This window comes from Solanum verrucosum, unplaced genomic scaffold (genome assembly GCF_900185275.1).
Source record: "Solanum verrucosum unplaced genomic scaffold, falcon-dt-bn FXZP01000142.1, whole genome shotgun sequence".
In the NCBI taxonomy this organism is placed as follows: Eukaryota; Viridiplantae; Streptophyta; class Magnoliopsida; order Solanales; family Solanaceae; genus Solanum; species Solanum verrucosum.
Genome location: NW_026020259.1, coordinates 651,513 through 667,532, shown reverse-complemented (window position 1 = coordinate 667,532; position 16,020 = coordinate 651,513). Strand labels below are relative to the sequence as shown.

The window sequence follows — 16,020 nt, the reverse complement described above, 5'->3', positions numbered from 1 at the left end:
ATGAATAAATTAATATTTTACAAGATATGTAAAGTTGAATTTAAAAATGATATTTGATCATGGAATATATTTGAAGTTTTATAAGGAAAAATTTAAAATCGATTTTTTTTTTTTTAAACCTTAATCTTCAATTTTCATATTATTTATTTCAAGAGGTTGAAATGACAGATCAGATAAGGCAACAGTTATTTAAAATATACTTCCTCCGTCTCATTTTATATGTCATCCCTTTCTATAAATAACTGGACCACAATACTTGTCATTTTATAAAATTTATGCATAAATTACCATATTTTTCCTATTATACCCTTGATAGAATAGTTAATTAATCTTGTCATTTATTAATAAAGTTGACTTAAGAAAACATTAAATAAGGGTAGATTTAAGGGTAAAATTACATAATTTCTTAATGCAAGTGCAAAGTAAAAAGGTGTAAAGTAAAAAAAGGTGACATATAAAATGGGACGGAGGAAATATAAGTTATATATATCGACAATAATAATATTATGAATTTTTTGTATTCAATATATATAGTTTAATCTATATAACATTTTATTTTAGGTTAGTAATTAATATTACTAAATAGAATTAATTATTCGCAATAATCTTTGAGTGACCTAATTGTACAAATGTTCTTTACATCATCGATATAAAATATAAACTCATATGTGAATAATTACTGCTAAAACATTAGCACTAACACACGATGATGAGTTTAACAGAACGGATAACAATTATACTACAAAGAGATATAAGTCTTGATGCATAAACATATCTGATATCTATCTTGATGAAAAGTAATCATATGGATGATGAAATAATCGATTTGCGATAAACTGATTCGAACATTATCTTTATATTTTTTTTTAAATATGGAAAAAGAAAAAAAGGAAAGTACTAACACATTAATTTCCCAAAAAGAAATGCAACAATGGAAACTTTTTACTTTTTCCAATTGTACTTTAAAAAAAAAAACTACTTTTCCCAAATTGAAAAATTTCTTATATTTGTCCATCAATAGTACATCATGACTTTTTCTTCTGTCTTGATCTCATGATCAAGCAAAAAGCTATTGCTATTACAAGTAACATGATTAGTGCTAATTAGATCCTTAATCTCCTCCAAGCTACTATAATCTAATGGATTTTGTTGCTCATCAACATGACAACCACTACCACTATTTCCACTAATCAACTTTTCTCCTTCACTAATAACACCATTGTTATTATACATATAGCTATGAAAATTAAAATTCGAAATGTCATAACTCTCTTCAGAAGAGGTAGTAGGACCGCGAAAGTACCAGCGGTTATGCCTGAGGTACAACTAGTCGATGCACCCGCGCTTAAGAAACTTGTACTTGATGGGATTGTACTAGGAATATTGGTTTCATAGCATGGGAAAGTTGTGTTGTTGGGATAATTTGATGAGATTAATAAAGATGAAGCTTGAAGAAGTGAAATTTGTGAGGAATAATTATTGTAACAATTAGTGGGAATTTGGTGTTGATAATGATGATGATTAAGAGGCCTAATGATCTTGTGAGATGAAGAGACAAATCCCATTAATTTCTTCTTGAGCTTTGTGTTCCAATAGTTTTTGATATTATTATCTGTCCTGCCTGGTAATTGAGCTGCTATTATTGACCACCTGCATATGTTTTTTAGATATCGAAATTAGTTTAATTAATTTTCATGACCAAAAACATGAAAGTTACTAGTACTAATTAACTAGACTTTAATTCTTGAAAGTAATACTCATGCATGCAAAGTATATATTTCTAGGATCATACTAGTTGTTAGAAGCAGAGACTAATTTAAGATTTGAATCATTTCGAGTTTAATTTGAAATTTTATCACATCCCATTTAGGTACAAAGCTAGAAGGAGGAAATTAAAGTGGTTCACTCGAACTATCTATAACTTGTTCTCAACATCCCCTACTTAGAAGTTAATCCATGATTCAAAGTTTGTGTTTGAATTTTAAAATTCTTAGCAACGAACTCATCGTACTTTTGAAATTATGTGATCAAAATTTAATAATGATTGAAATTTTAGTAGAAAAAATATGTATATACCTGCTTCCAATGTTAGCATAAAGGCTGCAAATGATTCTGTCTTCTTCCTCTGAAAACTCTCCGTGTTTAATATTTGGCCTAAGATAATTTAGCCATCTTAATCTGCAGCTTTTTCCACATCTTCTTAGCCCTAATCACAAACAAATAATTCAAAAAATCAGAATTAATTAACAAAAAATAAATTAAAAGAAACAAATCAAGTTTGTGAGTAGTTATAGTACTTACAGATTTAATAAAATTCAATACTTTCGATTTAAACATAAATAATTTTATCCAAAATCTCGACTTTAACTCCAATACAAAAGAGAGAGAACAAAAATGAAACATAACTAGAAAAAGACCAAATCTACAATTCTACTTACGAATTCGACAAAACTCAATACTATTGATTCAAACAACTATGTTTATATAAAATTCAAAACACATTAACTCAAAATTCCGACTCTATCTATCAGATACTCAATTAAATAAAACATACCCGCTTTTTGTGGAAGAGCAATCCAATTTCCACCAGTGCCAAATTTGTCAATATATTCTTTTAATTTTGCATCTTCTTCTGGTGACCATGGCCCTTTCTTCACATTTGCTTTATCACAACATGGAGCTCTTCCCATAATTTTTTTTCCTAGAGAAGAGATTTTGAAAAAATGGGCTAAAAGGATTGGCTTATAAAAAGTGAATTAGGACATTTATTGAGAGAGAGATATATCTTACACAAGTCAAAGAACACATTAATTTTTCAATTTTTGTAAAGTTGTCCTACACTAGTTGAGTGATTAGATAGACTAAATTTATTATATACAAGGAGACACAAGTTTCCACCATAAAATATTTTAATATACTCTCGTCCTACCATAATTGTCCACTATTAACTTGACACAAAAATTAAAAATAATAAAGAATAGGATTTTACCAAATCACCTTTATTAAAATATAAGTCATCTAAACATTGAAAATGAAAAGTATTAAATAACAAGGGTAAAAGAGACACAAAATGATAAATTATTCATTTCCTTGGTTTTTATAAAGTGGACAAATATTGTTGAACGTCCTAAAATAATATAGTTGACAAGTAAAAATGGACAAAGGGGGAGTACTATATATACTTCTCCGTTTCAATTTACTTGGTTGATTTTAATTTGATATAGAGTTTAAAACAAGAAAGAATATTTTTAAATCTTGTAATCTTAAACTAAAGATATGTCTTAGCCTTGTGGTATGCATTAGAATTAAAAAATTTACCAAACCAAAGACATTCTTTTTTAAACGAACTAATAAAAAAACAAAACAAATAATTGAAACGAAAGAAGTACTATTTAGTGGGATAGTTGTGATTAATCCATTTTTAATGATCAAGCGATCTTAAGTTCAAGTTCTCTTGGAATAGAAAAAATAATGTTAGAATCACCACCTTCAAAATGAATTCTACCATACGAATTCGAATTTAATTAACGCCAAAAATTCGCAAATAAATATAGTAACCTTAAATTCAACAATTTCAACAATTTTTTATAATTTTTTATTTTTTTTCGATAAATCACGAAAATGAGTAATTGATTAATAAAAAATATGTAATGACTTTATGCTGAATTTTTATGTTATATTTTTTATCAATCAATTACTCATTTTCGGAATTTATCGAAAAAAATAAAAAAATTAAAAAATTGTTGAATTTAAGGTTACTATTATTATTTGTGAATTTTTGGCGTTAATTTTATATTATTTTTTTCATATTTTTCCTATTTTTTATTAGTCAATTACTCATTTTTGGGATTTACCGAATTTTTTTTGTTGAAAACGGGTCGGGTAGTTTATTTAAAAGGGGGTATATCTAGATCTTTTCGAATAGTTTAGGGGTATATTTGACCCTTTTCCCTTTAATATAAATATCACGTGGTAATGTAAAAATGACGTGGCAATTCCATTTGGCATTTAACGCCCATGAGGGCATATCTAGACGAAAAGTTGAACGGCGAGGGCACGAGTGAGCCAAACTTTAAACAGGGGTATATCTAGACCTTTTCGAATAGTTTAGGGGCATATTTGACCCTTTTCCCTTTTTTAAATATTTCCTCTCATTCTTTTAGCTGTGTTTGATCATGAATTTCTAAAGTAAAACTTTTTCCTGATAACCAAGAAATTTGTCAAGTGACCCACCTTTTGGATCAATCACAACCTTCTAAACTCAGTAGATAATGGGCTCGCCCCTCTACCCTTCTCTACTTAAATATCGGGCTTCGCTTTGCTTGATGTGGGGTTTGAACTTGCCTTGGGGCATTTCAAAAGTAAATTTTAAAAAAATATTTTTAATATTTATTTGATTATATAATATGATCAAATTTAAACTCCCTCCGTCCCATTTTATGTGAGGTAGTTTGACTTGGCACGAAATTTAAGAAAGAAAGAAAAACTTTTAAAATGTGTGGTTCAAAATGAATGATAAAAATTTATGTGGCTGTAAATCATTTCATTAAAAGAAATAGATATTTTGTGGAGTAGTTAAATTGTTACTTAATATAAAAATATGTCATTCTTTTTGGGACTGACTAACAGAGAGTAATATTTTTAAGATCCTAAACACTAGCAGAGATTAATTTTTGGATTTTTGAAATTATCTAATTGAGTCGATTACATTTGAATTATCTACAAAGCAGATAAACTTGAAAAAAGATTTTAAAAACGGGCGCTAGTTAAATAATGACCCAAAGAGCATACATTTGTGCACATTTAATCTGGTAAGATCGTATAAGAATTGAATTTTGTTTGAATAGTTTTTCAAAAGTTGGTGCAATTTCATGATTATGAGAAAAAGAAGATAACTTTTGATAAGAATGACATACAAGAAAACTTTATTTCTTGTCAATAAATGTGAAGAATACAACTTCATTCATCACTTAATGTACCAATTCACAAATGAATTTGTTTCTAAAACAATTGAATTAAAAATGGAACATGAATGAAATATCAACTTTTAAGATACAAATCTACAACTACATAGTATTCAAATTTACCCCTCCCCTCAACTTGTGTTATTGCGCTATCGAGCAAAGTTGCTCGAAAACCAATTTCATATCAGGCCTTTCATCAGCTGGCAAAATGCACCTTAGTGCAACCTGAAGCATGCTATCAAGAATAGTATGCATGTCTTCGTCGTTGCTTTGCTTTCCTAATAAGAATGGATCAAAGCACTCGATTGAACGGTCTTGAAAGGCCAATAATCTCACCCATTCGGTTAAATCCAGCACTTCTGAGTTCCCAGGAACAATTTCTGCAGAACTTCTTCCAGTCAAAAGTTCCAACAAGATAACACCAAAAGCATAGACGTCACTTTTCAATGACGGGCAAGGTTTACTTGTACTCGCGAATTCAGGTGGACGATAACCGAGTACACTGGCATTTAGAACCTGTTCAGCTGTTCCAGCAGATGTCATCAACCGATGAAGACTATAGTCAGTTAGTAGGGCATTCACGGTAGACGTGTCTATAAGTACATTTGTGGATTTCAGGTTGCCATGAGGTATGGCACTTTCATGGTGAAGGTAGTTTAGACAACGAGCAACATCTACAGAGATCTTGAGTCGATCATCGAGAGATAAAGGATGTAGCTTACAGGGTTCTGCATCTGCATACATCAAAGAATGAAACCGGCATCCATATCATCACTCAAAACTAGAAAACAAAGTACAGTGCTATATGCAATAAGCGGAATTCAAAGTAGCAGTCTCTAATTAGTGCACCGGGATGCCCTTATCAAAATGACATCAATCGAGCCCAACCAAAGTAATCAATACAAAATGAGCCATGTGAGATAAAAGTCTCATGCACAGTTTTGAATGAGAGAAACAAGAGAGGAATCCTCTTTTCGACTTTTGACTCTCCTACTATCAACATCAAGGCATAATTAGCGAAGGTGGAACTGTTTTACCTTTTAGTATTACCATGAAAGCAAAAAACAGGTGTGTATCTTTTCTGCTATGTGTAATTCTAACATTGCTAATATATATGAATTGAAAAGTTCAAATTTTGGAAGATAGCTCCATTTATAAATTTCATGAAAGTTGCTATGTGAAATGTGTATTAATAGTCTCAGATACATATTCAACCAGCAAGCTAGAATATCTTTTGGAAGAAAAGTACACTTGAGGCACCAGAATGGAAATCAAGTGGCAAGATGGTGATTAAACTTCAGCATATCAGGTATGAGCAATCTTGACAACTACAATTACAATATACACATTCAAGGTTGTGTGCATTCACGGTCCATTATGTTTGATTTCATTGAAGGAGTACTACTAATTTCTTTGGTAAAACTGGATCACGAATTCAGCACCACACAAAAATCAGAAAAGCTACAGAAATAGATGCAGGTGATATACTCTATATATAGAAAAGGGGAGACTGACCTTTACGAAGAAGATAAAGAGCTAAACATGGTGCATCGGTGTAATTTGATATGAGAAGCCGCTCATGCTCCTTGGGACCCCAGTAGTAACCCAGTAGAGAAACTAAATTAGGATGCCTAATACTCCCCAGTTTCTTAGCTTCTCTAGCAAATTCCTTCTTGCCTTTCACTATCCCTTCCTTAAGCCATTTGACAGCAAGTACTTGGTCTGAACCAAGCGTAGCTTTATACAATGTTCCATGACAACTTCTGCCCACAGCTTCGGCAGGAGCACACGATAATTCTTCAGCAGTGACCTTCAAGGCATTATCTAGTAGATGCAAATCTCCAGCCAGTTTATCAGGAGAAGAAACCCTGAGAGAATTTGGGCTTTTGGATTGATCTTGAACCTTAGAAGGAGAGAGATTGGCGGATGACATGACAGATATAGGTGAAGATAATGGCTCATTTTGAACTGTTGATACTGGCACGCTGTGTTCTCTAGTGTCATGTCCACATTCTATATCAGATAAAGACAAACCTGTGGAAATGAAAAGGCATTAGTATCAGTTGATCTGATCACCTGTCTTATTAGAAGAAGAATAGTTCCATACCTTTCTTTTCCTTGGTTCCTTTCATATCATCCTTCCCGCCATCTCGCTGATGGGCCTTGCGGTAGATTATTAATGTCAACAAAGCTATAACAGATACACCACAGATCAGCCCAGCAATGAGGGCAGCCCTGATGGTAGATTTCATGCGAGAACCATGACTTCTCAAGCTTAAAGTTGAATCTCCCTCTGAAGGAGCTTTGGTGTGCTTTGGAAGTACAAGCAAGGGATTTCCCGGATGGAATGAGGAGTCAGGAAACCTCCATAAATTTTGTGGCACAGGTCCAGAAAAATTGTTATTAGCCACATTAAAAAATTCCAATTTGTCTGAGAGATCATTAGGAAGGCCACCTTCAAATTTGTTATCAGAGAGATCCAGGTTTACCATGTCCGGGAACTTGTCCAGCCCCGGAGGTAACGGACCAGCTAATGCATTATGTGAAACATCTAGAGAAATCAAGCTTAGATTCTCTGAGTTAAATGCCATGATAGGTACACTACCGGTAAATTTGTTGAAAGAAACGTTAATATCAGTCAATTTGGTAGAGTTGAAAAGGCTGGGAAGGAGAGTACCACTAAGTTGGTTAATGCTAAGATCAATTGTTTTAAGTTCGAGGTATGTACCTAACATAGTTGGTAACACACCTTCAAGTGAGTTGTTTGAAATCTTTAACGAAGTAAGCCTCAAGAACTGGGAAGTTTGGTTGGGGAAGGCTCCTGTCAATGCATTTGAGCTTAACACAATAACTTCAACATAATTTCCCCAACCTTGGATCCGGGACACATTTCCAGTTAGCCGATTGTAGCTCAGGTCTATGATGGCACAGCGCCCAACCTTGAAAGGCAAGGGGCCTGAGAGCTGGTTATATGATAAATTTAGAAGCTTGAGATTCACAGCACTTATACCTCCAATGGGACCTGCCAAAATAGCAAATGGCTTCATGAAATAGTTTGGAAAGGAAGTAGCTTGGTTTAGGCCTGTGGTAAGAACAACTAAATATAATAATTAAAAGAACAACGAAAGACTTAAAATACACCAGAACTCCAACCACATGAAGAATATCTTTATGCAGCTTGTTTATAACGCAGCAAACAACAACAACCACAACAAATCCAGTATAATCCCATAGGTGGAGTCTGGGGAGGGTAGCATGTATGCAAACCTTACCCCTACCTTGTGAGGGTAGGGAGGCTATTTCCAATAGACCCTCGGCTCGAGGAGAGATGAAATTAATAATGCAGCAAAAAAAATAATCAAAAAGACACTGGAACATTCCACTAATTAAAATGCAAGTTTACAGCAATAATTGCCTTAGAGTTGAGTCTAAGTATGAAATATCTCCAACCTAGGGAAGAATTGGGAACAATGTGTATGATAATTACACATAAGCAGAGAATTGTACAGCATTCCTCTAGAACACAATTCCGAAGTGCTCAGGAATTGTGTTCTATACATTACATTTGATTGCAACCAAAACAAGCATGCTTTCCAGCAGATAGCAGTCTAAATATTATTCATTTGTTATCTAACTGACAACAACCTCAGATCATAGATAGTACTCCCTCCGTCCCAATTTATGTGGCACTTTTCGGATTTCGAGATTCAAACAATTCTATCTTTGACCGTAAATTTATCACATATCTTTTAATTATTTTGAATTGCCAATTATTGTGACTTACAGTACTTTTTACGTAGTTTACAAATATATAAATTTCATTTCAAAAAAGTTGAAGATTCCACGTGCAAATTTCCGGTCAAACTTAAATTGTTTGACTCTCGAAAAACAAAAAGTGTCACATAAATTGGGACAAAGGGAGTAGTAATTAACCATAGATTACTTAGATTGACTTCAACCAAACAAATTAACTAAAGAAGAAAGGATCAACACACCTGCAAGCTGATTCTGGCTTAGGTCCAATTCTGATAAAATCATTGAGCTATCCTCTAGAAGAGCTTCGGGGAGTGATCCAGACAACTGATTGTTCCCGAGCCTAAGAATTCGAAGGGAGACTACAAAATTGAAGGACGGAATAGTACCAGTAAGCTGATTGTCACTTGCATCAAACGCCTCTAAACTGTCAAAATATGGCATTCCATCGTGAGGAAATAGCTCTCCATCCAGGTTATTATGACTAATGTTCAGATATTGAATTGACGAGACAAAGCTCGAATTTCCTACTTGCAGGTCAAGTGATCCAACAAACTTGTTGCTACTGAGGTCTACATACTCTACATCCCCCAATGAGGCCAGAAGAAGCATAATATCAATTGAGAAGGCATTAGAGTGCAAATCCAGATACTTCAATTTCTCAAGACTACCAAAACCAGTGGGAACCATTCCATCGAGACTATTTAAAGAAAGATTAAGAGATACTAAGTTCTTTAAACTAGTCAGCTTAGAGGGTATAGAACCTCTAAACATGTTCTTGGAAAGATCCAAAAATTCTAATGACATAATCAACCCAACTTCCTCAGTAATTTTCCCACTTAACTGGTTGTTTGCAACAGACAAATTCTGCAGCATTTTTAGGCCACTAATAGCTGCAAAATCCAAAACTCCAACCAGACCTACATCATTTAGTTCAATTGAAGTGACATGGCCATCACTGCAACCGATACCGAACCAGTTTTGGGGGCAACCATTTGGTCCCAATGACTTAGAATCCCATGAAGAAAGGACTTTCCCAGAAGGGTCTTTCAAAACTCCCTTCTTAAACTCCAAAAGAGCATCCAAATCTAAGCTTCCTTTAGCTAACTCAACTAAAAATAGCAGCACTAAACAAATGGTAGATTGCATTTCCTCCTCTTATTTTCCTCCCAATGAAAAACCCGTGTGACACTAGCAGAGAGTTACATATAATACTGAACTAAAAAGGAAAAAAGACACCATTTTTGACAAGCTAATAATTCAGAATGGGCCAAGAAAGCAGACAAACCCCACCAAGTAGAAAGACAGGATTGCACAATCATTTCAAGAATCCCAGAAAATGAATTAGCAAAATTTTTAAACACAAACTGCAATCATCACTAATCATTATGTAAGTGAAATAAGAGAGTATATATAAACCTAGATAAAAGAACAAGCAGCAACAACACCAGTCACTAAATTCATTGAAGTCCAACAGCAACACCAATAATGTCCCAAAATGCAAATTGCCACCATTAAATTCACTCACCAATAACCAATACATCAAAATCAAAAGCAAGAGACCCTACATTTCCCTATACCATAAGCAAGTCAATAGGGGTTGTTATTTTAGTCAAACCAACTTTCCTTATATAAATGAAGAAACAGTAGACCACCAAAAACCTTTCATTTAGACACAATTTTGACTAACTACTTCCAAGAATGATAAGTACTACAATTGATACAGTAATGTAATGTCCTGTAAACAGGAAGATGAAAAGGACAGAACTTTAAGTAAAAACCAAACTTTAATGTATCTAAAGCTAAGTTCTTGAAGAGCAAAAAACAAATCAGAGCAAAATGGGGTTAGGTGAGTGAGAAAGACACTAGTATACTAGTAATAAAGACACCATTTTTATTAACTTTTTTTTCTTCTTCCAAATCCCATCTTCACTACATGTATAAACAATTTGTGGGTTGGGAAGAGAGTAGAGTTTAGGTAAGTGTAACAGTGTAAATACAAGTGAGCTGGAAAAGTTTTTGACTTCATTCTCTTTTACAATATCAAGACAAGAAGGTAGAGGTTTCTTTTCTTGAAAACAAAAAAGCCAGTCTTTTTTTGACATTAAAAAGGGGCAAATTGTGGTCCCAAGTAAGAAACTATGCAGAGCCATGGAGGGTGTCTATATATCTATTGTGGAATATGACAAATTATGAGGTAATGGGGTTACTTACTCTTGATTCCCAACAATGGAATTTTTTTTTACCTTATTTGTTTCACTTTGATGGTCCTATAAGACATAAATATCGAAAAATCGAAAAATCGAAAAATCAAAAAATCAAATTAAATCTAATTCAATTTTTTTGTGTCGATTCTTAGGTGTTTCGATTCGATGTTGATTTTTTCCTAGAAACTTCGGTTCTTCAATTTGGTGTTCGATATAGGGTCACGAAACTACGGTACAACCGAAGAATCAAAGTTTTATTAAATAAATATAAATAATACTTATATATTTTAATTTTACCCAACCCATTTTAAATTTTGGAGCCCTAAACCTAAATAGGCAAATAACTAAAATCTAAGGACAAAGAGTCTGTTTGAATTGACTTTAAAAAAAAATGGAGTAGTTTTTAAGTAAAAAATAAAAAGTTAAACTGAAATAATTTTAAATTAAATAATAAAAAGTAGGAGAGATCTATTTTAGTTTTTGACTTATTTTAAGTCATTTTAACCTAATCAACCACTTCCTAACTTATTTTAAGTTATTTTTTGGGATAAGGATTTGAAAAATATCCCAACTTTGGTTGGATTTGCTGTTGTCATACTAAACTTTCATAAGGACCTATTACCTCCCTAGACTATTTAATACCGTATTTTTTACCCCTTGAACTATTTAACAGTGTATTTTAAAGGTATATATGTGTCCACGTAGACACATTACTATTTATAATTTTGCATTATTTTTTCAGACCAAAGTTGGGGTATTTGGATTTCTACTCTGTCTTCTGTGATATTTTTAGTTCTTTAATCAAGAAATTTCGGATTCGAATCACTCGGTATAAAGTCTACACCGGATGGATAAACTACAAATAAAATAAGATGTAGGGCTAAAAATTATTTTATTAGACTATTTTTGTTTTTGTTTTTGTTTTTTAGCATTCAACATAGTCATAAAAGCTCTGGGCCCCTTGTTCCATATATTCAACATATTTCAATAACTAACAAGGCAAACTAAAAACTCTAGTTTATTGAGATTGATTCTATTTTTGGTGCTAAAGTGTAGTTTTTAATATTATATTTCATGAATTTAATAGCACTTTTTCAATATTTATAATTTCATTGTTTCATCAATCTAATCATTAGAGTATTTTAATTAAATATGCATTTGGCCATAGATTTTAAATATTATTTTTTATTCTTATTTAAAATTTATGAAGCTAAAGTTGAAGAAGAAACAGAGACCAAAAGTGCTATTTTAGTAAATTTATTATTATGTTTTTTGTTTTTTCATTCGTTTTGTGATTGCTAACATATAGAATTGATGTTTGGTAGGAATAAATTTTAGGGCATAACTGACCCTTTTGAGTATGGAAACATATAGATTGGTATGTACACAACCTTCTTATGGGTAATTGTTGGAGCAACAATAAGGTTATCTTCGTATTTGACCTATAGATCACAAGTTTGATATCAAATAAGTAGGAAAAGTATGAATTTTTAAGCTTTTTAGTTTTTCGTCGGTTAGAAATAGGGATATTTTTAACAAGTGTGTTTTTGTCTAGGAAGTATACAACAACAACATAATCAGTGAAATTCCACAAGTGAGGTCTGGGGAGGATAGAATGTATGCAGACCTTACCACTATCTCGTAGAGGTACAAAGATTGTTTCCAAACGACCCTAGGCTCGAGTGCAATAAATCCAGATATAGAAAAATGAGACACTGTAGAGAATATAACAAATAACAAGGAACAATGCAAAAGTACAATATGATTGATCCAAAGGGCGGGTCACATATAGATTTCTCGGTTATCCAAAAAAATCATGTAATAATGAAACACCATAAGCAACAATGATACAGGTGAAAACTACTGTGAAGTACACAATGTAATGTAATCCCACAAGTGAAGTTTGGGGAGGGTAGAGTGTGTTGGGTTTAGCAAGAAGGTGTGAATGGGAAATAAAAAGAGAAAATGGAAAGTGGAAGAACCAATGAAAGTGGGGAAACCAATTTTTGAGGGAAAATGAAAAGTCATTTTTACCATATTGGTAGAAGAAAAGAAATTGTTGTTCATATATTAGGAAACACTTCATTTAGTTCTTAAGGGGTTAAGAAGAAGGTGCCTCTCACGCCGTCGTCGTCGCTCGGCCTCGGATTTGGATTTGGCAAGTGATTGATTGATAATATTTTTTTGGGCAAAATTTATTTAATTAATCTTGTTAATTCATTTCTTTTCTCTTATAAATTAATTCAGGATGTTAGTTAAATAACATAATTAATTTCGCAACGAATTATTTGAAATTCGTGCGTAACGGTAAATTCGTTTGAAAGGATTTGTTCCTTCCAAAAAGTCGTTACTTTTTCCAAAAGACACAACGTTCTGGAAAAAACAGGTCTGAACAGATTTGTCTGAACAGACGCGTTCCTTGCTGCTAATGGCTATAAATAAGAGGTCATTTTCATTTTTCAAACACTGAAATTTTTTCCTCTCTGCATACATTTTCTTACATAAACAAAATTGTCGATTGACTGAGTCTGTGTGTGTTCTTGTTGCTGTTCTTGCGTTCGCTGAAGTTATTGAAGTTTGAGGTACCGCTACTACTTCTTTAACAGGTTAATTCGTTTTATCTTGGGAGAAATTAATCTACAATCTCGGGTATAGTGAGGGGATTAAATTTCTTAAGAAAACACAGTGATTTCTGTGAACTCGGATTAAAAATTATTCTGTCTATTTCATCTTTTTCTTTTTCTGTATTTGTGACTAACCTGAATACAAGAGATAACAGAGTGATGTACACAACCTTACATTTGTTGATTGTAACAATTGGTGCTTTAATGCAGAGGATTCGATCAATGACCCATACAATTAATTAGAATGACAGAGAAGATTCAAAGATGCCGCGAGGTTTGTCCCAATCTATCCTTTGACGATGGTGGTGATGGATTTTTCTATTGCACTGGTTGCGGCTCTCAAGCAAATGACATCATTGACACGGGTGTTGATGATGATGGGGGAATATTAACAGAGGCGTATTCAGGATTTTAAAATGATGGATGCACTGTTATAAAACTGTTGATTTATGATATAAATTTGATCGATTCGATATTTAGGATTTTACTACTGAAAATCGTTAAAGTTTTTAAATTATAGGTCTAAAATTAATTCTTATATATATATATATACTAGATATTAGGTTCCCACGCCAGCGCGGGCCCAATATATATTACTTCCTCCGTCTCATTTTATGTGAGGTAGTTTGATTCGCCACGGAGTTTAAAAAAGAAATGAAAACTTTTAAAACTTGTCGTCCAAAATGAATGATATAAGTTTGTATGACTGTAAATTATTTCATCAAGGGTAAAATAAATATTTTATAATCAAATTGTTACTTAATATAGAAATGTGACATTCTTTTGGGACTGACTAAAAAGGAAAGTAAGTAACATAAATTGGGAGTAGTTCTTTGTTTCAATTTATGTGACACCGATGAAATTTGGAGAGTTATATAATTTTTTGTATGTGATTTTGTTAAATATATTTTGAAGTTGTTAATTTATTGTGATTTATAGCACTTCTTATATCATTTTCAAATAATATATATTACTCTTTATGTTCCATTTTATGTGACGTAGGTACTTTTATGAAACTCAACTAAATTTCTTATATGATTCTTAAATATTTTTAGTTGTTATTTTACTTTAATTTACGGTACTTTTTATGTTATTTTCAAACAAACTTCATTTGTTTCAATATGGAATTAAAGAATCAATAAAATTTCTTTTATGATTTTTAATTATATTTTTTTTAATATCTTATATTATTACATATTGTGATTTTAAGTACTTTTTATGTAATTTTTAAATCTAGAACAAATTAAAAGAAAAACATGGAAAAATTTAAATGAAGAAAGTACTAAAATTTTCAAATAATCATATTTCTATATTAAAATGTTAAAAACTTTAAAACTCCACATATATGCAGAAAATCATATACGTAAGACAAAATAATTTTTTAAAATATATATTAAAGCTCTTTCTAATAATATCACATATTTATTCTATTTTTCGAATAATATATATTTCTCACTCAATCTCAATTACGCAGTACATATGAAATTTCGAGAGTTAATCAAATTTTTAGTACTATTTTAAACTATATTTTAGTACTATTTATATAATTTTCAAATAATATATGTTACTCACTCTATTATATTATGTAATACATGTGAAATTTCAAGAATTAACCAAATTTTTAATATTTTAAATTGATTTTTAGTACTATTTTTGTAGTAAATAGAGGAAGTTGAAGAAGAAGGGCAAATCGGTCAATTGACTGACTGACCCTAAGCTCCTAAACATTCTCACTTCTAAATGCAAGCACGGGCACAATATCCGTTAAATTGTTAATTATTATGATTTATAATATTTTTTACATTATTTTCAAATAATATATGTTATCTATTTTTAAATACTTTAAGTTGTGATTAATAATATTCTTAACGTAATTTCAAATAATATATGTTACTCCATTTGTCCAAATTTATGTGAGACATGTGAAATTTTGAGAGTTAATATGTTTTTCAAATATTGTAAGTTGTTAACTATTGTGGTTTATGGTATTCTTAATGTAATTTTTCAAATAATATATGTTATTCCCTTCGTCTTAATTAACAATTCGCGTAAAATTTCGAGAGTTAATCGAATTTGTAATATTTTAAATTTATTTTTTAGTACTATTTAAAAAGGAAAAAATTAAAATATAATGAAAGAGGAGTGTATAAAAGTAGTGTGCTTATTCACTCTTCTTATATAGTAATATATGTTATTCCCTTCGTCTTAATTAACAATTCGCGTAAAATTTCGAGAGTTAATCGAATTTGTAATATTTTAAATTTATTTTTTAGTACTATTTAAAAAGGAAAAATTAAAATATAATGAAAGAGGAGTATATAAAAGTAGGTGGGTCATCTTTGTGATAGGCCAATGAAGAGTGTGCTTATTCACTCTTCTTATATAGTAATGAAAGAGGAGTGTATAAAAATAGTATGCTTATTCACTCTTCTTATATAGTAATATATGTTATTCCCTTCGTCTTAATTAACA

At 31.6% G+C, this 16,020-nt stretch overlaps 1 protein-coding gene and 1 pseudogene across 2 annotated transcripts; both read right to left on the bottom strand.

Annotated features, from left to right (window-relative positions):
- Nucleotides 1–981: 981 nt before the first annotated feature.
- LOC125833470 (transcription factor RAX2-like) lies at nucleotides 982–2,736 on the bottom strand (annotated as a pseudogene). The gene is made up of 3 exons (XR_007443303.1): nucleotides 2,555–2,736; nucleotides 2,077–2,206; nucleotides 982–1,650 (listed from the first exon to the last, which is right to left on the bottom strand). The product of XR_007443303.1 is annotated as a transcription factor RAX2-like (transcript).
- Nucleotides 2,737–4,994: 2,258 nt separating this feature from the next.
- LOC125833462 (LRR receptor-like serine/threonine-protein kinase GHR1) lies at nucleotides 4,995–10,847 on the bottom strand. Its single transcript, XM_049512627.1, has 4 exons — nucleotides 8,960–10,847; nucleotides 7,072–7,986; nucleotides 6,480–6,998; nucleotides 4,995–5,698 (listed from the first exon to the last, which is right to left on the bottom strand). Exons 1-4 carry the CDS (start codon nucleotides 9,864–9,866, stop codon nucleotides 5,106–5,108), a joined length of 2,934 nt encoding a protein of 977 aa, XP_049368584.1. The 5' UTR covers nucleotides 9,867–10,847; the 3' UTR covers nucleotides 4,995–5,105.
- Between the last annotated feature and the right edge of the window lie 5,173 nt (nucleotides 10,848–16,020).